Genomic DNA, 22,724 nt, shown 5'->3' on the forward strand with positions numbered 1-22,724 from the left:
AGAGTCGAAGGGAGATAATATGAAAAACAAAGAGAATATAGAAAACCGTTTGGTACTTATTTTATCTCTGTGGCTTTAATGTTTATTCTACCGTTTGCGGGAACTTTGCCGCAACGAGCCGTTGTTCCAGCGTTCTAAGGGCCTCTTCCTTCGCGAGTAGTTCCCTGCGCTTCTCCATGATCTCCTTCTGCACGCGCATTTCGATCTCGCGAATTTTCTCTTCCTCCTTACGTAGCTGCTCCTCTTTAATCATCACCGTCTGCTTCGACATGTCTTCAGGGTTCATGACCCCATCGTCATCTTTCACCTTTGTGCCGCTGCGCGAGAGTTTTTCAGTGCGATAGTTCTCATATAGGAAATCATGCGTAATTTCCTTGAGGTCTTCGAGATGAGTGCTATCAGGGAAATCTGAGTTAGAGATGACTAGGCAACACCCGGGCGAAAAGAGGAGTTACTTTAGCAGGGCCGTGCGAAGCCGAGCAAAATCCGAGTGCTTAGGATTGTTCACTTCGACTATCCCCCAGGGATACTGTCGCCCCCGCATGCGACGCCCATTGATGACTACCTCTTCTTCGCCTCCAACGATCGCAAATGGCAGAAGGCTACGCAATTCGCTATTTTCGTCAACCGTTTCCTCGTCGTCCTCCTCCGGGTCGTAGGGGAAATTATAGATGGGAATGTTGTAGTACTCAATATCCTCCATCACCTAGACAGTGAATGTATAGGTGTAGTCGCTTGGATTTCAAAGGGGTGCGATCAACTCGTCTTACCTTTTTCTTGAACTCCTTCAACTCCCCGGGGGTAAACGTGTCGGCTTTTCCGATAACGGGAATGACGTTGACACGGGGGCTCAGTCGCCTCATGAGCTCAATATCAATTTCACGCAATCCGTGTCCTGTTGGTGTAATGAAATATAGCAGAGCGTGCACACGATTGTCCCTGAATCTTGGGTTTCGCTTAATGCGAGTTTCTTCGGCCAAAATATCGTCGTACTGGCGCTCCAAATAGCCCATGATTTCTTGGAAGCAGAATTCATTGTCAATGTTGTCGCCGAATCCGGGCGTGTCAACAATGGTTAGCGAGATGCGCACACCGTCTTCATCGAGCTCAACAGTCACCGGCTTGATGCGTATCCCTTCCTCGAGGTGAGCCGAATCGGGACTATCCGATTCCTTGTGTGCCAAAACTTCAGACCCAACGAGAGTATTAACAAAGGTGGTCCTGCCCAAACCATGAGTCCCGACCACCATGATAGTAAACTGGAAACCCTTCTTCACATTCTTCCTACGACCACCGAGCCTCTATGGGTAATCCAGAAGGAAATTGAACATTAGGGCATAAAGATGAGGCATTTCTTGTTACTCACATGGGCCATCATTTCCGATATGCTTTTTTATTGCAAATGAAGGGGGTGCTAGAAAACGAAGGTTAAAAAGATAGAGCTAGACGTAGAGATAAGAGAGTGCGAAATGGTCTTGGATTAATGACGGTTTTTCACTTTGGATTCTAGTATTTAGCATATACTCACATGATATCTCAAACGATTAATGAAGGGGAAACTACTGTTGAAAATGAAAAAAAGGAGACGCGAATTAAAATAAAAAATCAGTATCACCATATATGATCAGTTCGGTCTTCAGAAATTTCTGATACTCGTGACATCACATAAACAATCAACCCCCCCCCCTTGCGTTCATTTCTCCTCGAACTTAGGAGTCTAGCCTCCGTATTTAAAATCCATTATAAATGACAACGTTCCTGAGAAACCCTCTACGCTATATGCGTGCTATGGCGCACGAGAAGCCAGTAATATTCTGGTCGCTTGTCATTGGCGCGATTGGTATGTATTCAGTGTTTTAGATTGCTCGATTTCTAATTTTGATCTATCTAATCTCGGATGCTCCGATTGTCAACGACCGGCATCGCTCTGCCACTAGGTCCTGTGGGTGTTGTGGTTATTCCTCCTGTGCGCAAGAAGTATTTTGGCTATGTACCTCCCGAGCCCATTCCTACAACTTATCCTTGTACGTACAATTTTACTGCTTCACTTTTACCCATTCTTAAGTTCATCTATTTCGAATCACATTGCTGATGTTTATTTCAACAGTGCCTAGGAGACCGCGCAACCCCCCTGCAGGTTATGAGGATGACGCATAATTGTAAATGAATAAACTAGATTTATTGCAAATATTTTCTGGACGTATCTCCCCTCATCAACGAATGTACATATACAATATCCAATTTCAAACAGCACGAAGAGTCCATTTTCTCACTGAAGGCTACCTACACAGAAAAGTACAGCATTCACAAAAAGTCAAGCACGAACAAACGAAAATATCTATATCTTCAAGGAGGCCTCCTGGTTGTCCGCATTTTCCTCTTTTTGAGGCAGCTGGGGACGCTTCTCCTCCGATGCGCGGCGCGCCACCAGGAAATCCTGCTCGTGCATCACCTGGATTTTGCCGCTGGTCAACTCGGCCTGATTCTCGTTACTGTTCAGGTTCTGCTGGCTGAAATGGGGAGAATTTAGTACCTGAGCTGGGATTCAAAAGAAAATTTGGAATCAAAGTGAACTAAACTCACTCAAGCTCATTCACCTCATCCCCCGTAACGCCCCAATTCCCATGGCCAGCTCCAGCTTTCTTGGGGTTGCCACGAATGTCGAATAATCCAGAGCTGTTGAGTTTGTGGAAGGGGGCAAGATCAGCAGGGACAAATACACAGGCAACAAGGTGCATCGGACTCACCGTTGATAGTGCCTCTCTTGTTTCTCTTGAGGCATGTTTGAATACTTGTTTGTGTCGTGGCTACGGGTCATACTGTCAAGCAACGATGTTAGCGCTTTGCCTTGGTGTGAAAAAAATATCTTGAAAATTCTACGCCGGGGTAAATTAACTCATTTTTCGAGCGTAATCATGAGAACAAAGGAGGCACAGCCACTTCAAACTCCGAAAACCCACTTTGATTTGGAAGAGATTGATTTCTCATCCATCCTTTTTTCCCATTTTTTTTTCTTGATTTTTTTTTCGTGTCCTCACCAAATATATCTTATTACTTGTTATTTTGCGTATAGGTGATTAGTAAGACCCGAACTATTTGTCTATATAGCATCCATCTAATCTCTCTCTGTCGCTAACCTTTTCAATCTTAGCCACACTCCCCACTCTCTTCCATCTAATTTCATTACCATAAAAATGGCCTCTCTTCGTGTACTTCGCGTCGCCTCCATCCGCATGGCCCAGACCCGTGCCCCGCTTTTCAATGCGACACGTCCCGCCGTACGCGCTTACTCCACCACTCCGCCTGAGAAGAAGTCTAACACTGGCCTCTGGGTTACGGCCGGTCTTATTGGTGCTGGTGCAGGCTACTACTTCTATTCGCAGCAGCAGGGCGTGACAACTCCCAGCGGTGCAAAGGACAACTTCAAGCCCAGTCAGGGTCCGCGTTCTGGAGAAGATTCCAAAAAGGTCGACTACAATGCGGTTTACAAAGCCATCGCTGACATTTTGGAGAATGATGAATACGACGATGGCTCCTATGGCCCCGTTCTGGTGCGTCTCGCTTGGCACGCGGCTGGTACGTACAGCAAGCATGATAACTCCGGCGGCTCGGACGGAGCTACCATGCGATTCAGCCCTGAGAGCGGCCATGGGGCCAACAAGGGGCTCGAGGTTGCCCGTGAACTGCTTGACAAAAAAATTAAGAGCAAGTTCCCGCAGATATCTTACGCTGATCTTTGGACGCTTGGAGGTGTAGTTGCCATTCAAGAGATGGGGGGCCCAATTATTCCTTGGAGGCCCGGCCGTAGCGATAAGATGAGCGGGCAAGATTGTGCTCCCGATGGCCGTCTTCCCGATGGAGCTAAGGGAGCTGGTATGTATATCGACGCTTCGCGGGCTCTAGTAGATGCCTCTGTCTAATGGCTGATTGGCTCTAATTCCAGATCACATCCGCGACATATTCTATCGCATGGGCTTCAATGACCAGGAAATTGTGGCCCTTGTGGGCGCTCACGCGCTAGGCCGTTGCCACTCGGATCGTTCCGGATTCGAAGGACCCTGGACCTTCTCGCCCACTATGTTCACAAACGAATTGTTTGTTCGCCTTCTCGAGGATGAATGGGTTGAGAAGAAGTGGAAGGGCCCCAAACAATTCGAAGACAAGAAGACCAAGAGCCTTATGATGCTTCCCACTGATATGGCGCTCAAGCAGGACAAGGAATTCCGTAAATGGGTTGAAATCTATGCTAAGGATCAGAACCGCTTCTTCGAAGACTTCTCGAAGGCTTTCTCCAAACTTCTCGAACTGGGTGTTAATTTCCCGAAAGATACGCCGGTGTATCGTTTCAAGCCTACGACTGAATAGAGAAGAGGCGCCCCACGGCGTTTGGTGTTCATTTCCATCATTTCCTGTGACTCCTATCACTTGGTGGAAAAATGGTTTCGTGCTCATATAATTGGATTTCTTAAAAGTGTTTATTAATTGAAAATCATCAGTATTTCAACCCCCACTCTTTTGTTTTGTTTGTTTTTTTTTCCTCTGTGATGGGAAAATAGGATTAAAATATGGATGCAGCGATACAGTAATAAACCGCCGATTTCCTAAGTTCAGAATCACCCCAGGAATACCGATGGGCTTCCCCATGAAAGCTTATCGTTATTCCTCGCTCAAGAGAAGGTTGTCCAGAGTGATATCAGACACACGCACAACCACTGGTAAAGGAAAAGGTTCTCACCATCGAATTTCGGAGTCGAAGCCATCATTGGCCGTTAATTATAGAAACACTCCTCTGTTGTTTGGGCCCTCTTCGAACCTCCAATAACCCAGGTATGCATCGAACGCCCAGCACCCTTTCGAATTAGAGATAAGGTTTAACGCTCCAAGGTTAATTGGAAGCAGTATTTTCCGCGAGAAAGTACCAGCGTCAGACATAATGGCGGGCTTTACCCATGTGATAATTATAAGCTGGCAGCATTTCTAGAAGAGAAAAGTTGTCATCGCATTCCGGATTCACACTGGAATTCGAAAAAATACAAAGTCCGATGGTACCTTCGCCTCGGAAGAGCTGTAGGGCTGTTGCGGAGAACTGTAGAGATGCAATAGCAATGAAGCCTCTGAACGCTGGGTCTTAGTTAGATATGACCCATCTCAGCATCCGATCCTCCAGATATTTGGAAACCATCGCAAATCTAAATAAGCTAGGAGTAGGTAGGCACCCATCGAATATGAGTGGACGCGTAGTGCGATGCGTTCTGCATTTGATGATAAACCCTACAGGTCGAGGCAACAGCGGCGGTTTGGTGGGATAGCGTGGCCACAGGAGAAAAGATCACCAATAATATTGGCGAATGGAGTGATGTGGCGGCCATTGGCATCAGGAGTTCTATTGGGACAAATTATGTGAGCATTAAGGTGGTATCTACAAGCGAACCATAATTGAATCAGATCGGTGTGAATGGCTTATAGCGTGCACAAATTACCTAAATTCAAAAGAGAAAGTTTGAGGAACAAACGGCATGGTATTGGAAGGAGGCACTGGTCTACTGAGAATGAGAAGAGCAGCGGTTTCGAAAATCTCCTTAATTCACTCAAGGGCTATCAAACAGGGCTTAGGCCTCAGCCCGGGGTTGGGGAGGCGTCTATTGCCCAAGTCTCAAAAGCAAAAGTCCTGGGCCAAACAGCCGCGTATTACGAGAAAATGTGAGGAGTGATATATAACAGAGAACGAACAGATCGAGAGGCAAGGAGGGCCAGCGTCACGGGCGGGGTTGTAGCCCAACCTGAGAGAAAGTTAAAGCCAAGGCTTATTCTCGCTCACTCTCCCCCAATCTTTCTACGTTTCACCTCATTTTTTAATTTCTTAAGAAGGAGAAGGGTGTGGGTAACTCCCCGTAAGCTCATTTGAGCGCACTGGCCAAGTGACCCCTCGAAGTCCTAGGGATTCAGCAGAGAAAAATGCGCTGTGCTACTCGACTCTTGGATAAGGAGGCCCCCCCTTCCCCATAGGGTTGGACCACACCCTCTTTCCATCCCCGCCCTCCCCACTTGTATGTATTACCAAAGCGAATCCGAAATATCGTTTAATACTATCGCCCCTAGTCTGTGAGGCCAAAAAGCTTGGTGGAACTAGAATGATAAATATTTGCTTCCCATTGAGGCAAATTATCAGTTTTCGGGAGAGAAGTTTTATACGCTCTAGAATCACGGCACACCCGTCGGCATTGACTCAAAATCCTTGACACCGAGCTTGTTTACCTATTTTATTCTTTCCTTTTTTTTTTCTCGGCTCCTCTTTCTTTACACTCTACTGCTCTCCAGCAACTCTCTTCTTTCGCTAAAAGACAGAGACTCTGCCGAGGAACTGTGCCATACTACCCCCGTTCTCTTTAAGTTTAGGCTAGTTTGTTACTGAGAACGCTTCCCGTGTCCTCTCGTTGCCAACATGGGCATTAAAAGCTTTTCGCCCGAGCAGATCAACTCATTCCTTGTAAGTGTGGATTGATATGACCGCAGGCAAGGTCGGCCAGGGTTCTAAAATTTTATCAATGACAAACCATTAGGTCACGGCCACAGTAGGCTCGATTATCAGCATTGCTGGGACGCTGACGGTTATCTTGGTAAGTAGTCCTAGACAAGGAGCCAAGCGGCCCTCGCGAGACTTACAATAAGTATATGTTCTAATCGGCATTAGACATTTCTCTTTTTTCCTCGGTTTCGCAATGCCACTACTCGGCTGATTCTATGGCTTGCCATTTCTGATCTAATCGCTTGCTCTGCTACCCTTTCCGGAAGGTGGGCTATTCACTCCTCGCCTCCGCTAACTTCACACAATAATAGCTAAATATATTGTTATTATTGCTCTAGGTGGGCAATAGCGGCTCCTGATTCTGCCGCGTGCCAAGCCCAAGGCTTCATAATGCAGTGGATGGATATATGTGCCTTTTTCTGGACAATGGCCATGGCGGTGAACATGATCCTGGTTATCGTCTTCCAACTTCCAGCCACCCGAGTCATGGCCTTTGAGAAGATTTGGATCGTCGTCTGCTTCTTCATCCCCTTTCTCATTACCCTGCCCATGCTCGTGGTGAACGAGCCGGGGAAGGGACATATGATCGGAAATGCTCAGATGTGGTGCTGGATCAAAAACCAATATGCGGTCTGGCGGATGTATATATTCTATGCGCCTATGTGGATCATTTTCGTCATGGATGCAGTCGCATACGTAGTGAGCGCCGTTTATTTGTTCAAAACAACACGTGAGATCATGTAAGTAATTTAATCCGCTTTATTAATTTTAACCCGGAAAATGGCGTAACGACGGTTCGACACCCATGTAGGCGCGCCAAGGTGAACAACTCTGCGCTCATGCGCTTCACAACCGTCTTCGTGAAGAACACGTCCATCTACCTTCTCTCGTATATCATTATCTGGTAATGCCTTAACACTAACCATATCCAGCAAATTATCCCTAACACACACATCCCTCTTCCCCTCGCCTCCACTCCATGTAGGATATTCCCTACCGCCAGCCGATTATACAATCTCACTACTGGAGAGTTCATCTACGAGTTGCAGTATCTGCAAGTGCTCATGGTCTCGCTCCGAGGATTCGTCCACTTCGTCGCCTATTTCTACTCGACGTGGTTCGTTCCCATGCGCAAAAAGTCCACCACCGGAGCCAGCGGCCATCAACAAACGCAAGGGTCGACGCTGGTCGGATCCAAATACCGAAGCGACAAGGGGGGGGGAGCCGTCCATCTCAAGAGTAGAGCTCTCCCGTGATATTGGGTATCGGCAAGACTACGATTCCGGCGATGATATGGAGCTGAGGACCCACTATCAACATCGAAGTTAAAGCCATTTTCCGATGCAAGTTCCCAAAAATTACGAGGCATCCCTTCTCCCTAATCTATCTATTTATTACTTGTATACTTTTTAGTTGCTATTTTTTGTATTGTTCCTGAGAGTTAGACCTGTTATTTATTATTCCCTTAATGCAATTGTTTAGTATGATTAAAGCCTCTTCGATTCTACAAGCACTGGGTGCAAGGCCTTGTGAGAAGTCAAGAAAGCGCCATCCTCTGCAAAACCCTTGGTGCTTGATTCAAAGCAATACAGGCTTAAATCTGTCGATGTCTAAAGGAGTCCAATTGTGTTCTGCCCTTATTTCTAAACCTCAAAATGGTATTTCCATGTAATAGAAATAAGTGCTATTTTATAGTTTAACTCGAATTGGTGACATACTGTTTTGCGTGGGAATAAAAATGGGTGTATAATTCCAAGTATTGCGCAGCTATCTGCCGAAGTATTCTCATTACAAACAATGGTTAAGTTTGTGCTTTATCAAGTACTTAAATCGCTTGTGTAGGAAAATGAGGAAAAGGTTCTACTCATTTTTAACTCATAATACATTCAGTGGGTTGGTTTCCTCCAATTCTTTAATTGATTAACCATGAATTTATGCAGTTCATGAAGGATATCGGTTGCGGTCGAATAGACCTTCGAACCCTAAGGGTCAACACAAGGGAATAACGTTGTTTGATTAAAACCCAAGCTTCCTACATGTTTTTTAAATAGATTTTGAAATAGCCTTATGCATGATACTATATTGCTGGAGCAATGCAATGCTGCTTAAACACCTTATTCGAATCTAACGTTCTCAATTCAAGACTACATTAGGTTTGCCACTACTCCGATTTTGCATGAAATGGAACAATCAAGTTGGAAGCATCATGTATGATAGTACTCGATAAAAGGATTCAGCGATCCCTTGTTTCTTCGCTCTTGCCAATGGGCACTGCAATAGATTCGGAGCACTCATCTCTACTAGAGATCATTCAAATGGCTAACGCCTCCTGCTCCCTCCAAGCCGTAACTGGCCCCCGTGATAAGCTATCAGCCGACTATCTCTTATTCTATTTTAAGGTCATCCACGTATAAATGTGCATCGATTAAATTGCACCTGACCCTCTCTTTATGTCTCCCTAGATTAAACATTCACCCTCTTGAATATATAAATATAGGAAAGAGGACTGCTTCCTTTTATAATTTTGCATAAACACGGGTTTCAATATGGCTCCATTACAAGTCATCGGTGCAGGGTAACTAGAGTGTCCAATGCCAAAATATTCAAATCATGATAGAACCAACAAAGACTGAATTGCCTCCAAAGGTTCGGAAGAACGGGCACGTATTCCCTTATGATAGCCCTCAATGAGCTTGGGTTTGGCCCTTGCTATCATGCCCCATATGCTACTCCCGAGCACTTTCGCATATTCAGCGATGCTTTCGACGGGAAAGATGTCGACTGGGACAGGGTGTTCAACGGTTTCTCCTCCACCGTCAGTTGGCCTACCGTGTCTTTCTATAAGCAACTGATGTCAAAGTACCCGGACGCGAAATTGATATTGACCGTGCGGGATAGTAGCGAGGATTGGTGGGGAGTCTTTGGCCATATTTTCTGTATTCTAACCATCTGAAGATGGTTTTTTTTCTTCTTTGGCGTTGGCTTGTATGATTTAGGTGTGAAAGCATCTCGAAAACCATAGCCTCCCTGCGTCCAAAAACCACTTCCCTCCTCGATCGGCTCGTATTTCCGCTGGCCGTGGGCTTCGAGCGATGGAATTACACCAAAAAACTCGACAAGTACATATTCAAGGGTCATCTCAATGATAAAGCACAGCTGGCGAAGATCTACGAAAGACACTGCGAAGAGGTCAAGCGCACGGTACCTGCAGACAGGCTCCTCGTATTCAACGTAAACCTGCTGGCTGGAAAAATCCGATTTTCAATGGGATAAAATCTCAATTAATGGATGCCAATCTTTGTATGTAGGTAAAAGAAGGGTGGGAGCCTTTGTGCAAGTTCCTTGGGGTTTCTGAAATACCAGACCATGCGTTCCCAAGAAAAAATGACCCGGAGGAGTTTGATAAAATATTTCGCCTACCAGTCGAAAAAAATAACAGCTTTGTCCGATGGGGCCTCAGCTCGATCATGATAGCACTTATCACGGTCGTATATGGGTTGAACTTTTGAAACTGGAAAGTAACAGGAGTTCTATTGTGTATTATGACTTGAACTTTATTAAATGTCGAAATGCACATTAATATATCTGATTCCAATGTCCATCTCTTCCGCTTTACCTACAACTTATAAAAAAATCGCCTCATTTCACAGAGCTAGTTGAGGGTTGGGTGTAATACATAACACGGCAACGCACCCATTGTTTCTTCCGATGCATGCTGTCCGAAATGCCGATACCGGTAAGATCGCCCTTGATTAACTCTGAAATCAGCTTGCCCTATCAACAGACCCATCCTAAATATTAAATAGTAGCGGTGCAAACCTATTTATGTCATGTTCGCTTTGCTTGACCCATGTTCTCTTGGACATTACCAGTTGTTATTCGGACGATGTGTGAAGATGCTCAAGTCTCTCTACTCTCAGTGCTCACTGGGGTGATTGGAGGTTGTCTTGGTGAAAAGAGCTCCCGTAGACCGAGAGCCTTCGCGAACCAATGTTCGCGTTTCATTCAGCTTGTCGGCCCAGTCAACTCTGGCAGGAGAGCTCTAATTTTTGAAAGAGTTTATTTTTCATACTAGAATATTTTTATAAAAATGAAAATAAAACAGATAAAATAATCCAAGAGAAATAAAAAAAAAGAAAAACCCCCAAAAGTAAAAAAATATAAGAGAGGAGAAAGCAAACAATATCATATTGTATCTAAACAGAACAGTTTTTCGTTTTCATTACAACCGCCTCTTTTTAGTCACAAAGGTGGAGAGAAAGAAAGGGGAAAAAAAGGAACACGCTGCTCGTACATTAGAGGACAAAAGCATCCAGCCCAGATTCACCCATCTCTTTCGCGAATAACTCCCAGTATTGATAAATACTTGTTACAGCAAGAAGAATACCGGTACCGGAGCCAATGGCACCCAGAAGATCAGCCGTCACAGACAGCGCACCAATGCAAGCACCACCGAAGGCAGCGGCAACAGGAATAACACGCTTCAGCTCCTTGTACATGGATGTGTCACGATAACCTGCAATCACCATCTGCTGATCCTTTAGCTGTCTGGCCACATCGCGAGCAGAGGCACCCGATACTTCGATCCACATCTTCGAGAACATAGCGCATGCCGTCAGCATAAACGCGACGTATCCGATAGTATGAATCGGATCAAGTAGCGCAGCAGTTATGTTGTGCGGAGGCGACATATAATAGACCACTCCCTTGGTGGCAAACAGCTGTGCCGAGCCCTCAAGTGGCTCCCACACACCAAGCATCCGAACGAAGAGGTTGTCGGGGAAGCGGTTGTAAAGCATCTGAGAAATCAGGAACACGTTGGAGGTCAAGGCGGATTGAAGCATAATGGGCATATTGGACGTGTAGAAAAGCTTGACGGGGTAGGTACCACGCTGGCCACGATACCGGTTGGATTTCACTGGCAGTTCGACGCGGAAGCCTTGCAGATAAATGACGACGGCAAAAATGGCCACCGTGGCAAGCAAATTCATGATGTTGGGAAGACTCTGGCGGTAGAATACATCACGCAGAGCACGGACTTTGTCGCGACGCGTCAGCAATGCGTGGAACATGTTGATGACGGCACCCTCAAACTCGGGACCACGGCCAGTATTGTACGTCGATGGGGAGAAGGCCTTCCAAACAATGACTTCGCAAATGTTGGTTGCAATGAAAAGTGAAATTCCAGATCCCAATCCATATCCCTTTTGCAACAGCTCGTCCAAGAGCATCACAAGTAAACCTCCGACCACAAGTTGCAGGATCAAAAGCAGACAGATACCCGCTCCGATTTCAGAAGGGCTCCCGTACATGCCAGTCATGACCGAGACAGTGGCCTGTCCGAACGCAATAATCATGGCGAAAAGTTTTTGGGCGCCATTGAAGAGCGAGCGATCTTCCTTCAAGCTATAGTCAACCTCGATAATATTTGCGCCGGCCAACAACTGCATAATCATCCCAGATGTGACTACGGGTGTAATACCGAGTTCCATCAAAGTTCCACGATTCGAGGCAAGAATTACTGTTTCATAGTTGTAGGTATAAAATTATCCGGGTTATATTCGGTGCAAGAATATTGATAATTACCGCGCATCCAGTAGAGGGGGTCGGATGAGTCCGAAGACATGATTCCATAGATGGGAATTTGAGAACATACTAAAAAGATAAGCAGTGTGACGAGGGTCCAGAGCACCTTTTGCCGGAAAGGCACCTATAAACAAAAGCGCATAAATATGTTTAAAATGACAAGAAGACACAAATTTCTTAAAGCTACCTTACGATCGGGCGATGCAATTTCCGGCAAAATGAACATAAAAGGCCGGATGAGATTTAAGAACCGGACTATTATCAAATAACATCACCACCAAGTTACTATGCGTTCGCCTTTTTTAACAGTACTACTAGTATCATGAGAGATGAACTTACACCCCATGTCGACTCAATTTACAATTATTTTCGAAAAGAGAGGAAAATCGTCGACAAATCTGAATAGAAATATTCTGCGAAGAAGAATACTTGACTCTCCTCTCAAAATTCTCGTATAATATGAAAATAAAGGGTTGGTGATAAAAAGGAATGTTCAGAAATAACCCGCTAATCGTAGTTAAAAGTTTAAGGGTGATCTCTAGAATAAAAAAAAAATTATAGTCGCGTTTTGTTGCCTACCCAATAGATGCGTACCACGCTCAGAAAAAAAAAACTGCGATGCTGACGTAACAAATTGATGAAATACTAATTAATCTCATCTGTACTTACTAGGATTTTCAAGGGGAATTATCGACATCTCTAAATAAATTCGATTGACCGTTTTTGCAGTTTATGTGACAAAGTAGAATATTTATAACACATTGAAAATATGGCATAGCGCTTTTTTTTTACACCGCAAATTTTTCATCCCCCAGGTTCACTCTGCATAGCCTTGCAACCAGTCCAGAAAGTTGCACTAGCGAATGAACTCCCTCTAATATTTTCATGTGTGCCAACCCGATCTCCTTCACATACTCAAGCTTAGTGTATTCAGGCATTTCCTGAAACGCTTTTACCACACGGAACAATGTAGTGATGATGTCAATAGCAGAGTAGCCCTGATCCCAAAGTTCACGCATCCCTTGCTGGGCCGAGTCGATGTCAGAGCTCAAGCATTTCTCTATGATAGCATGCACGACGACGGGATGCGGCTGATCGCACACCTTAAAAACATTATCAGCATTAACATAGTTGAACCCGTAGTAGGTCGACTGCAGATTGTTGATGGCTTGACGCATGTCGCCGTCAGCAGTGAAAATGAGAGCTTCAATGCCCTCAGGATTGTGAGGGACCTAAAGGTAACAGGAGATCGAGAAAGATGTGAATTCATCCTACCAAGCTTGGACTGTGGTTTGTCAAATATTTGCCACACCTTTTCTGCTTCACAGATTTCTAGCAGTCGTTTCATAATCTGCTTGTCAGTCAATCGCCCGCATCTCAACATAGCACAGCGACTCTGAATTGGCTCAATAATCTTATTGGATGAATTACACGCTAATGCAAATCGCGTAGTATTCGAGTATATCTCCATGATACGACGAAGTGCCTGCTGGGCACCGCCCGTCATACTACCCACGCGGATATGGATTTAGACACAAGTCGATACACATTGGGATTAAGTAAAATAACACCTATGTACCTGTCAGCTTCGTCAAGAATAACAATTTTATGGCGTCCAGGGGGCAGAGTAACTTTCTTTTGAGCAAACGCCTTGATACGATTACGGATAACATCAATTCCACTAATACCAACACGAAGAATAGCAAAAAAAAAAAATTAGCATTTGAATAATCAGTTGAAGTCCAAAGCAAAAATACCGATCGTCAGATGCGTTCAATTCCAATACGCCTTCCTTGTAAGCTGGCCCCAATAATTCTCGCGCTAAACATAAAATACTCGTTGTTTTACCAATACCTGGTGTGCCCTAGTTTCATAGATGTAAATTTGTGATCAGCTACAAATTGAATTGTAAGCGTGGGACTGTGAGACTTACTGCCATAATAATATTTGGCACATTTCCCTCTTTTGCAATCTTCTGAAGGCGCATGACGACATCCTCATTGCCCACGACCTCATTTAGGTATACTGGTCTATATTTTTCAACCCTACAATTATATACCTAATCAGATCAGATGTGCGCAGACGCGTACAATAAGAAAACTACTACCAAGGTAGCGCGTAACCAGGGATCTCCTTAAGAGTCGTGTCAGTATCCATCGCCGATGTAGCTGCCATAGTTTATTAAATGTAAGATCTCATACAATGCTCGAAGGAAAAAAGTGGATAAAGACGCGACTCAATACAAGAGTAAAAATGACAGTCACAAATCTAGTTAAAATAAAATACATGCACACAAGTGTTCCCGTCGCCCTCCCCCACGAAAAATAGAAAGATAATGGTGATATGGCCAGTGGATCATGGGCTCGGTTATCGGTAGATAGGCGATCTATTAAGACGGTTCCGTTGTATTCGGACAAAGAGCCACTCTACTGCGTCCTTAACGCCATTTCTATTCAGGAGGCAAAGCAGGTTTCCAGTTAAACACTGTACAAGCGTCTGCAGGGCCATAACTTGCATTTACCCTTCCAAAGCCGACACCGCCAGTACACGAGAATCTCGCGCTCCAAGTTTCAGAGCAATCTTGTTAAAAATCTCCTTTATTTCCTCCACTCTCAATGCCGATGGAAGATCCTGCTTATTAGCCAGCATAAGAACGGGCACCCCTTCGACCTCTTCGTTGGTTATTATTTTTTCTATTCGAATTAACACATATTTTGGTGGTGAGAATTGAGCAAGATCATCTCTGAAATGCACCTGGAAAATATACCGAAAGTATTCTTGCATTCCTCAATCCGTGCTTTATCTGTTGAATCCACCACAAAAACAATTGCATGGCACTCCGAGTAGTATTTTTCCCAGATGCTATGAAGCTCCTGTTGCCCTCCCAAATCCCAGAAGTTGAGGCGAGCGCGGCTAATATCGATCTTTCCAACTAAAACGCAAAACAGGTTGAACATAAAGGAAGAGCGAAATCAATATGAATACTCTACTATTTAAACCAACAGTAGGGGCAATTTTTTCAGGCGGAAGGCCCGGTACGCCAAGGTATAAGGATTTTATCCTTTCTAATAGAGTCTATTTTCCAGATGATTTGAGAAATTATAGTCTTGAAGTTGGAACTGAAGTTCTTTTACCAACCGTTTTTCCGGCATTATCTAATCCAAGAATTATGACATAATATTCCTCTCTTCGCGTAAGATATTTGTATAACCCCCGGAAGAGTGTATACATGTCGACACTTTGATAGACTCGATGTACTTGATGGAGTTAATAGAGTCAAGTGTAAAAATTCAACTTCAGTAGGCCCTGTGGCTTGTGACTAAGCCACGGAACACGAGACGGTAAAATTGGCGTCAAAGCGATTTGAAAACGTAAGTTGATGCTTTACAGCCAGCAGTAGCATAAGGCTCAAATAATATACGGGTTGCCACTTGGAGCAATATTTAGCTGGATGGTTTCTGTGTAAGGTAGGTTGAAAGTTTAAGATAATTCTGCAATATTATCAATATGGGTGCGTTTTGAAGAGAGTGGGTAGAAAGGGCTAGACCTCTTAAAATTTATCATATGAATTGTTTGTGTCTTGGCGGCAACTCCAAATGAATTCTTTAATAACATATGATATAGGAAAAAAAAAAGAAAACTATATTATTAACTATTTGCTACACCAGTTTCATCTTTCGATATCAATCGTATTTGAATACAATCAAGCAATAAAGAAAACATTTGCAAAAAACACCAAGATTAAGTTAAACGAAGTTGGTTTTAGCAGCCATGACAAAGCATCTCTACACAGCCATTAAAGGCGAGCCTTATCTTGATAGGTTTTCATTACAGCATCCAGCTTTGTCGCCTGCATAATATTTCCTTTCAGCTTCAACTTCCCTGTCATGAAAGCACGCTGCCCTCCAATCTTGCCCAAAGCCATATCCAAAAAGTCATTGTCCTTAACTTGTACAGTGACGTCGGGCTTTTTACCCTCAATCTTGCCACGGACGACTCGTCCGTCGTGCTTAAGATCGATGGTCCAGCTCTGCGTTTGACCTGCAGCATTTTTAATGTCGAACTGGAAAATACCCCTGGCCTTAGACTTTTGGGATTCGAGTTCTTGCGGGGAATAACTCTTCATCATGTTAGCGATTTGTTGGAACACGACAGCGGCATTGTAGCCGGGCACGGTAACATCTTCAGCTTGAGCTTCATCAGGAGCAGCGGCGTTTGGATCGGCTAGCGGATTAATCCCACGGGTCACCTTGAGCATTGTGTCTAAAGGATAAGGAAGTAAAATTCTCAAGAATTCGCTCAGAAATATAAAAATTCTATGTATGTTTACCGAGCCTCATAGCGAGAAGAAGTTCTCCTTTGACCTTAAGCTTCCCAGCCATAAACGCCTTGGGGCCTAGGAAAGAAATTCAATTAGCAGACGTAACGAAAAAAAAAAGAGAATTGATGGTTTGAATTACCTGATAATTTTCCTGAAGCCAGCTCAGTAAAGTCTTTATCGTCCAAGCTCACGACCACATCAGGCTTGAGATCACTGCGCTCACCCAAGACCACGGTGCCATCGTTCTTCATGTCGGCAGTCCATACTTGGGTCTTGCCTTGAGCATTCTTCACTTGGAATTCAAACACACCGTTAATTTGGTCGAGCAGCTCTCGACGATTATCCTGGGGGAGTTGGTCAAAGATTTCCTTAATAGTCACGAATGCATTGGAACACTCGAATCCGTCGACAACGATGCTCATGGTTGAAATGGAAATAAATTAAATAGCCTTACAAAAATCCAAAATTCGAGGAAAGTGAAAAGTGCGGAGAATTATGTATAGAAAAAGGTGGGGTAATATAACGAAATACGCGAGACAGAAATATCATATGATAAAACTTTGATGAGCTTTGAACTAATTGTTTTAGTTCATTTAATATTCCGAGGTACCTAAACGGGTATACCGTGTAGCGTAGCAGATGAACATGGAAAAATTATACGGAGTAGAAAGATGGAGCACATGTCAAATAGCTCAAGCACCATGGGGTTGGGGTAGGCTCTAGCAAAGCCAACAGGGCTCCAGCACCATCATCATTACTGGACTTGACCCTGTCAACCCCAACAAGGCGTTGACAGCAATCTGTGACTCATTTTCTTTTTAATTGATGAACCCCCTTCGGGGTGCTTGGCGTCACCTGGAGGTAGTGCGATACCAGGGACACCGGTGGGCGCGAGGATGGCAAGCCAGAGCCTCGCAACCCGCTGGCCAAAAATCAGTTTGATATCATAGAGCTGGGCTGTGCCCAGCGGAACAGATATCAAGCTGTTCAGAACAGATACTACACTTGATCTTAGCCAATAGGCCTGAGAGGATGTGGAACTAATTTTTGCCTACTTGGAGCAAGTATTTATAGAGACTACTCCAAATTAGGTTAGGTTACTAATATGGGTTGGAATAACGTCATCAGGTAATTTATTATTTTATCCTCTTTCTTTGGATGTATGGGAGACTGGTCGTCATCACATCCACACGTTTATAACACCAAATTAAATAAGCACTAACAAATATCGCTTTTTACTTTAATCTTGTTACCTCTGCACTTGAAAAATCTTTTGCTGCAACTGCCGTTTTCTTTTACTAGCTGGTCCATTCTATTCATTTTTACCATTCTTCCCAATGATGGTATATTCTGTTTGTCCCTATTCCCTCGGCATTTTACAACATATACATTATAAATAAAGACGACCCTGTATTGCTATCTTATCGAATTTCGTACATATTAAGCTATTCAACTACAGACATCCTATCAACCTTGTGCATGAAAGACATTTGGCTGGGCTTGAACTCAAGCTCAAAGCTTGGTCTGGCCGTAAACCAAGAGATAGTCTTCGTTCTCACTTGACAAACCGCTCAAATCTCCAACCAGGCCTCGTTGGATAAATCTCTCTGCCGCCAGTCTATCCGCCTGCCATTCTTGCGGATTGTGCACCTTCATCCAGCTTGCATGCTCAATCAACAGTGTAGCTGCAAGGATACGCGCCAAAGAAAGCGCGACCTCTCGGGCTGTTCTTTCAAGGGCTAAAGTATTGTTAGCGACGTACTCTCCGATGATGCGTTTGGCTTCACGGACTTTTTCCTTTGAATCCTTTAACTCTGCGGCCGCATTCTCGAGCTTTTGGTCGATGATCTATAGAAAGTGTCAAACAAGCGTCATTAGGAATAAGCTTTGCAGAGGCCTCTGGTTGAGCATAACCAAGGTTGTCCAGCAATGCTCACCTTATCGAAGATCTGGAGGGCTTCCCCTTTTGTTTTAAATGCAACTCTCAGCACGTCCAGAGATAATATATTGGTCGTGCCTTCCCAGATGGCATTGACCTGTACATCTCGTAGAGCTCTGGGCAGTCCGCTCTCCTCCATGTATCCTTGACCACCAAGAGCTTCCATTGCCTCGGAAACAAAAGGCACTGCAATTTTGCCCGCCCATAGCTTGAATATCGGAGTAATTAGCCGAAGCATTTGTTCCTGCTCGTGAGAAGCCGCGTTGCACTCTACGGCACCTAAAAGTTCAATTGCATAGAATGCAAAGTTGCAAGCCGCTCGAAAAGTAACGTCAAGATTAGACAAAGTGGTAAGATGCAACGGGTGATCACGAATAGTCCTGCCGAAGGCCTATACAGCATAGTGTAAAAATGCTTAGATCATTTAAAAACAAAGGCTCATAATCAAGAGGCGATACCGTGCGAATCTTGGCAAATTCTTTTGCAATTGCCAATGACCCTCGCATTGCTGTGACACAGCTCAGACCGGAATAAATTCTAGTAATATTGAGTAGGGAGGATATGGTGGCTACTCCTCTTCCCTGCTCCCCAATCTACTTCATAAAACTCAAGTAAATAACCAGCACAGCCACTTCTCCAATCATCAAAGCAAGCAAACCGACCATATGGCCCACCATGCCTTTCAATTCAAGCTCGGCCGTAGGGAGTCCTTTGGTTCCGAATTTTTGTTTCAGTCGATGGATGCGAACGCCGTTTAAGGAGCCATCAGGACGGTGGACTTCCGCAAGGAAGAGGGATAGGCCTTTGCTTCCCTAAATAAAGACACGTTGGTTTAATAAAAGGAGCGAATTATATGCAATTACACGTCAAAAATAATCCTGCTGACCTTGGTTAATTTGCCCGTCTTAGGGTCTTTGGTGCGGGCGAGCAGCATGGTGATATTGGCATCCGTGGCCGAAGAGAACCACTTGAAGCCAGTTATAGACCAAAGATTCTGCTTCTCGTCAATACACTCTGCAATGGTCTCTGTATTACTCACGTCACTCCCCCCTGGTCTTTCCGTCATCCACTGCCCGCTGGTGTAAAATTCTGAAGGATCCCGGCTAATCGGGTGTATGAAATATGAAATAAAATTTGCATTAAAATAAATTCTCCTAGTAAGCGTTAAACAATTTCACGCTCTACATTGCATTATATACCTAGTGAGTTTCTGGAAATATTTTTCCTTCAATTCTTTTGAACCCTTCACTTCAAGACAACGGGCAGCACCATCTGCTTACAAAATGATTAGTATTCAATCAAAAAAGAAATGTAAGAGTGGCACCCTCACCTGTCATGGACAAAGGGCATGCATACGTCGCACTCGCACTCATAAACAGATATTGCTTTGCCATTTGATAGATACGGCTATATTGCCCATATTTACGCTCGTATGCTATGGCTACCAAACTAACATATAGAGGGAATGTTAGCGTCCAAATCTACCTGTTATAGGAGTAATTTAGCTCATATTACCCTTCTTCAGCAGATACATCGTGAAGCTTGCGCCAACCTTCGGAAGTAATAAGCTCATCGACACGTCTAACATAAAAAAAGAGATGTCAAAACTCTCCAAGGAATTCCATAATAGAATACGCAACTACATCACCTGCACCAAGCATCGTATTGACGAAGCCGAGGATAGTTAGCGGGATCTTCGGCATTGTCGCCCATCTCCTTCACGTCTAAGTAGAACATTCACGGTGACGATCTTAGCAGAGCCCTATATAATGCAGTTGCTTTTGTTTTCAGCCGTGATTTACCTGTTATGACCCTTTGACCCATTTTCTCTAAGTCGGGCCTAATAGCGCCATAAACGTCCTTGGGCAGAATACGTTGGAGTATGCTAATAAGGATGTTATCCCCCAGAAAATGGTTGGTAAGGGCCGGTGGTTGCTGTAGAGAAATTCAATTTTTGGTCAGCAAAAGGATTTCCCAGTCCCATTCGGGATAATTGAAGAAGGCTATGCCGGGGAGTAGTACCTGGAAGAAGCCAGACTCAGAAGAAGCCAAAGTGAAGCCGTCCATAAGCGCGCAATTGACAGAGAGAGAATATGAACAGTTTGGGTTATGGAGGAGAATTATCACAAGGAAATATTGCCTTAAATTTCTCGTGATAATTTGGACTTGGCCAATTTAAGCCACTCACCGCTAAGTATTTTTAATCTAATTATTCGCTGGCAATATCCATTTATGTTCTCCGGTTTAAAAATGGAAAGCGGTGCTCTTTTAGGCACCTTCCCTTTATTTCCCCGCATTTTGAGTTTTAAAATTCCTCTTTGAAAGTAAGTGCCGGCGCACCTAGACTGCGCTTTTGATGCTTACGGGAGGAGGCCGGCTATTAGCAAATCTTCGATCGAGCACACCGCATCATTTTATAAATTCTAAGAGAGAGCGAGATATAGAGGAGGGTTGGAGCGGGAGAACACAGAAAATAAAAAAGAGAACAAACGAGTGATTAGAACATTAATTTATACAAATATATAAATCTTGCTTTCAATTTCTTCACATTAGAATAAGGGAGGACGGTGTTCAAGACTCTTTCTTTTCCGCATTCACAGCTGGGGCATTCGCCCGCGACGCCCCTGCCCATGTATACAAAAAGGTGCCCAAGAACACAAGAGCCGTTCCGAATGCGGTCGCAAAGGAGAACTCGTTGTTGAAAAGGAGCACAGAGAGGACGAGAGAAGTAAATTTACGCAGATTGAGCACAAGGTTAAGGGTAAGTGCACTAGCAAAGGCGGTGAGGCGATGGACTCCAGAGATACAAACATACCTGATATAACCAAATATTCATTAGCCTCTGCCAAATGAGTAAAGAGGAATTCAACTACAGATAACATACTGAGTGAGCACATTCACCAATAGATATATCCATAACTTGGGCAATCCGAACGAGGATAGTGTGGCTTTTACCGAGGAGGGTAAGAGTTGAGAAAGCGCAGGTATCTGTTCGAGCATTTGTGCAAAAGACACTTGGGGAGAGCGCCCTGTCAAACGAAATTGGCTAAGAATGTCTTTATAGAAAATAAGGAAAAATGGAAGCGAAAGGAAGTGCTAGCAGCAAAAACTAGCAGTTAGTAGTTTGAATCATATATGCAAAGACAAAAGTGTACCGAATAAAAGAGCCCCTCCCGCCACTGTTTGCCGTATTGCTTGTAGGTCTGCTCTTGGAAGAGCCCCATGAGCGCAGAGATAACAAGAGCAATGGTGAGAAGGGTTACTCCCACCACAAAGTCGGAAACATTTGTGTGAGATTCACTGTGCTATTATTTAATGGAATTGGTTTAGTTGTCATGCCAATAAGCACTTAGAACAAATGATTTCGAACCTTTGTATGCGATGACGCAGAACTCAATGTTGCCATAAATATACCAGCAGTGATAAATGAAACAGCAACGATTTGTTTTGTGGTGTATCTAATACCATTACTCGAAAAAATAAAGTCGATTCTATGACCAAGATCGCGATATAAAAATCCTACCTTTTTCCCGCAACTACATATCCGAGTAACATACTAACAATCAAGCCTCCGCTCCTAAAGACAATATGAAGCGGTACTCCGATATCAAAAGCCAGCGCCCAATTATTAAGGACTGAAACTGAGAAAAACATAATGACCTGCACGAACCAGCGCCAAAGTGGAACTTTTGTTGGCCGTAAACGTGGTATGGGAACTTGTGATGAAGGAGAAAAATGCAGGTGGGATATTAGCCCATCAATGGCGACGAATAAAAATTGTGCAAAAGTAATTAGGTGTCCTGTGGAAAGTAACATGAATGCATACTATTAAGTCCGATTGAAAATATATACTAGTCAAAATATAGACATACCGCTTTTTGGTGCTGAACTAAACACAGATAAAAGTAGGGGAAAGTATTTCAAAAAATTAGTAATATGGCATGACTTCAGTGGTAAAATCTCAAATGAATCGAGAAAATATAAAGCAATAGGGCGAAGAGAGAAGACTTAGAATAGGAAACATGCAACTCACCTAACAAGTATTTCTAATGCATACACATTGCTACAACAACCTCCAAATATGAACGTTCCGATTAACAGCCAATCCGAGAGTGATATTTGGAAGGTAGCTAGCATCCATTCCTGTAAGTTTTTGTTCCTCGCTGAAGCAGAACGTATTTTTGGGTCCACAGAGAAATTCTCGTGCGATGCAGGTTCTCTAATCTTCTCGCTGGCCATTATGTGGGGCACATTAAATTATCTTAGCGGTAAAAAAGAGGAGTAAAGTGTAACGAGAACATAGAACCAAAAAATAGGGTATAGATTGGGGCGCAGCAATCTTAGAGATTGCA

At 44.0% G+C, this 22,724-nt stretch overlaps 13 protein-coding genes across 13 annotated transcripts; 4 read left to right on the forward strand and 9 right to left on the reverse strand.

Annotated features, from left to right (window-relative positions):
* Positions 1 to 82: 82 nt before the first annotated feature.
* VTP21DRAFT_786 (uncharacterized protein) lies at positions 83 to 1,378 on the reverse strand (the record flags this gene model as incomplete). The annotated part of the gene is made up of 4 exons (XM_069398647.1): positions 83 to 395; positions 456 to 706; positions 771 to 1,301; positions 1,367 to 1,378. The coding sequence occupies 4 exons, from the start codon at positions 1,376 to 1,378 to the stop codon at positions 83 to 85; spliced, it is 1,107 nt and encodes a 368-aa protein (XP_069251676.1).
* A 368-nt stretch (positions 1,379 to 1,746) lies between these two features.
* VTP21DRAFT_787 (uncharacterized protein) lies at positions 1,747 to 2,157 on the forward strand (the record flags this gene model as incomplete). Its single annotated transcript, XM_069398658.1, has 3 exons — positions 1,747 to 1,840; positions 1,938 to 2,024; positions 2,108 to 2,157. 3 exons carry the CDS (start codon positions 1,747 to 1,749, stop codon positions 2,155 to 2,157), a joined length of 231 nt encoding a protein of 76 aa, XP_069251677.1.
* A 181-nt stretch (positions 2,158 to 2,338) lies between these two features.
* VTP21DRAFT_788 (uncharacterized protein) lies at positions 2,339 to 2,818 on the reverse strand (the record flags this gene model as incomplete). The annotated part of the gene is made up of 3 exons (XM_069398669.1): positions 2,339 to 2,510; positions 2,584 to 2,676; positions 2,748 to 2,818. 3 exons carry the CDS (start codon positions 2,816 to 2,818, stop codon positions 2,339 to 2,341), a joined length of 336 nt encoding a protein of 111 aa, XP_069251678.1.
* Positions 2,819 to 3,194: 376 nt separating this feature from the next.
* On the forward strand, positions 3,195 to 4,365 carry VTP21DRAFT_789 (uncharacterized protein; the record flags this gene model as incomplete). The annotated part of the gene is made up of 2 exons (XM_069398680.1): positions 3,195 to 3,873; positions 3,944 to 4,365. 2 exons carry the CDS (start codon positions 3,195 to 3,197, stop codon positions 4,363 to 4,365), a joined length of 1,101 nt encoding a protein of 366 aa, XP_069251679.1.
* Positions 4,366 to 4,500: 135 nt separating this feature from the next.
* On the reverse strand, positions 4,501 to 5,518 carry VTP21DRAFT_790 (uncharacterized protein; the record flags this gene model as incomplete). Its single annotated transcript, XM_069398692.1, has 5 exons — positions 4,501 to 4,601; positions 4,824 to 4,977; positions 5,050 to 5,086; positions 5,276 to 5,419; positions 5,481 to 5,518. The coding sequence occupies 5 exons, from the start codon at positions 5,516 to 5,518 to the stop codon at positions 4,501 to 4,503; spliced, it is 474 nt and encodes a 157-aa protein (XP_069251680.1).
* A 924-nt stretch (positions 5,519 to 6,442) lies between these two features.
* VTP21DRAFT_791 (uncharacterized protein) lies at positions 6,443 to 7,782 on the forward strand (the record flags this gene model as incomplete). The annotated part of the gene is made up of 6 exons (XM_069398703.1): positions 6,443 to 6,487; positions 6,561 to 6,617; positions 6,692 to 6,792; positions 6,865 to 7,266; positions 7,338 to 7,430; positions 7,512 to 7,782. 6 exons carry the CDS (start codon positions 6,443 to 6,445, stop codon positions 7,780 to 7,782), a joined length of 969 nt encoding a protein of 322 aa, XP_069251681.1.
* Positions 7,783 to 9,072: 1,290 nt separating this feature from the next.
* On the forward strand, positions 9,073 to 10,035 carry VTP21DRAFT_792 (uncharacterized protein; the record flags this gene model as incomplete). Its single annotated transcript, XM_069398714.1, has 4 exons — positions 9,073 to 9,101; positions 9,173 to 9,436; positions 9,523 to 9,757; positions 9,835 to 10,035. The coding sequence occupies 4 exons, from the start codon at positions 9,073 to 9,075 to the stop codon at positions 10,033 to 10,035; spliced, it is 729 nt and encodes a 242-aa protein (XP_069251682.1).
* A 786-nt stretch (positions 10,036 to 10,821) lies between these two features.
* On the reverse strand, positions 10,822 to 12,458 carry VTP21DRAFT_793 (uncharacterized protein; the record flags this gene model as incomplete). Its single annotated transcript, XM_069398725.1, has 4 exons — positions 10,822 to 12,047; positions 12,113 to 12,236; positions 12,300 to 12,367; positions 12,452 to 12,458. 4 exons carry the CDS (start codon positions 12,456 to 12,458, stop codon positions 10,822 to 10,824), a joined length of 1,425 nt encoding a protein of 474 aa, XP_069251683.1.
* Positions 12,459 to 12,900: 442 nt separating this feature from the next.
* VTP21DRAFT_794 (uncharacterized protein) lies at positions 12,901 to 14,287 on the reverse strand (the record flags this gene model as incomplete). The annotated part of the gene is made up of 6 exons (XM_069398736.1): positions 12,901 to 13,344; positions 13,425 to 13,620; positions 13,692 to 13,793; positions 13,870 to 13,976; positions 14,046 to 14,157; positions 14,220 to 14,287. The coding sequence occupies 6 exons, from the start codon at positions 14,285 to 14,287 to the stop codon at positions 12,901 to 12,903; spliced, it is 1,029 nt and encodes a 342-aa protein (XP_069251684.1).
* A 192-nt stretch (positions 14,288 to 14,479) lies between these two features.
* On the reverse strand, positions 14,480 to 15,343 carry VTP21DRAFT_795 (uncharacterized protein; the record flags this gene model as incomplete). Its single annotated transcript, XM_069398747.1, has 5 exons — positions 14,480 to 14,561; positions 14,634 to 14,805; positions 14,880 to 15,044; positions 15,103 to 15,187; positions 15,251 to 15,343. The coding sequence occupies 5 exons, from the start codon at positions 15,341 to 15,343 to the stop codon at positions 14,480 to 14,482; spliced, it is 597 nt and encodes a 198-aa protein (XP_069251685.1).
* Positions 15,344 to 15,908: 565 nt separating this feature from the next.
* On the reverse strand, positions 15,909 to 16,855 carry VTP21DRAFT_796 (uncharacterized protein; the record flags this gene model as incomplete). The annotated part of the gene is made up of 3 exons (XM_069398758.1): positions 15,909 to 16,375; positions 16,443 to 16,508; positions 16,573 to 16,855. 3 exons carry the CDS (start codon positions 16,853 to 16,855, stop codon positions 15,909 to 15,911), a joined length of 816 nt encoding a protein of 271 aa, XP_069251686.1.
* Positions 16,856 to 17,945: 1,090 nt separating this feature from the next.
* Positions 17,946 to 20,439, reverse strand: VTP21DRAFT_797 (uncharacterized protein; the record flags this gene model as incomplete). The annotated part of the gene is made up of 11 exons (XM_069398769.1): positions 17,946 to 18,281; positions 18,371 to 18,763; positions 18,831 to 18,965; positions 19,035 to 19,184; positions 19,259 to 19,475; positions 19,572 to 19,644; positions 19,703 to 19,821; positions 19,888 to 19,953; positions 20,021 to 20,096; positions 20,175 to 20,307; positions 20,395 to 20,439. 11 exons carry the CDS (start codon positions 20,437 to 20,439, stop codon positions 17,946 to 17,948), a joined length of 1,743 nt encoding a protein of 580 aa, XP_069251687.1.
* Positions 20,440 to 20,943: 504 nt separating this feature from the next.
* On the reverse strand, positions 20,944 to 22,611 carry VTP21DRAFT_798 (uncharacterized protein; the record flags this gene model as incomplete). Its single annotated transcript, XM_069398780.1, has 7 exons — positions 20,944 to 21,187; positions 21,257 to 21,468; positions 21,528 to 21,677; positions 21,743 to 21,830; positions 21,896 to 22,172; positions 22,245 to 22,261; positions 22,406 to 22,611. 7 exons carry the CDS (start codon positions 22,609 to 22,611, stop codon positions 20,944 to 20,946), a joined length of 1,194 nt encoding a protein of 397 aa, XP_069251688.1.
* Between the last annotated feature and the right edge of the window lie 113 nt (positions 22,612 to 22,724).

Source organism: Calcarisporiella thermophila (genome assembly GCF_041956535.1).
Source record: "Calcarisporiella thermophila strain CBS 279.70 unplaced genomic scaffold VTP21scaffold_10, whole genome shotgun sequence".
Lineage (NCBI taxonomy): Eukaryota > Fungi > Calcarisporiellomycota > Calcarisporiellomycetes > Calcarisporiellales > Calcarisporiellaceae > Calcarisporiella > Calcarisporiella thermophila.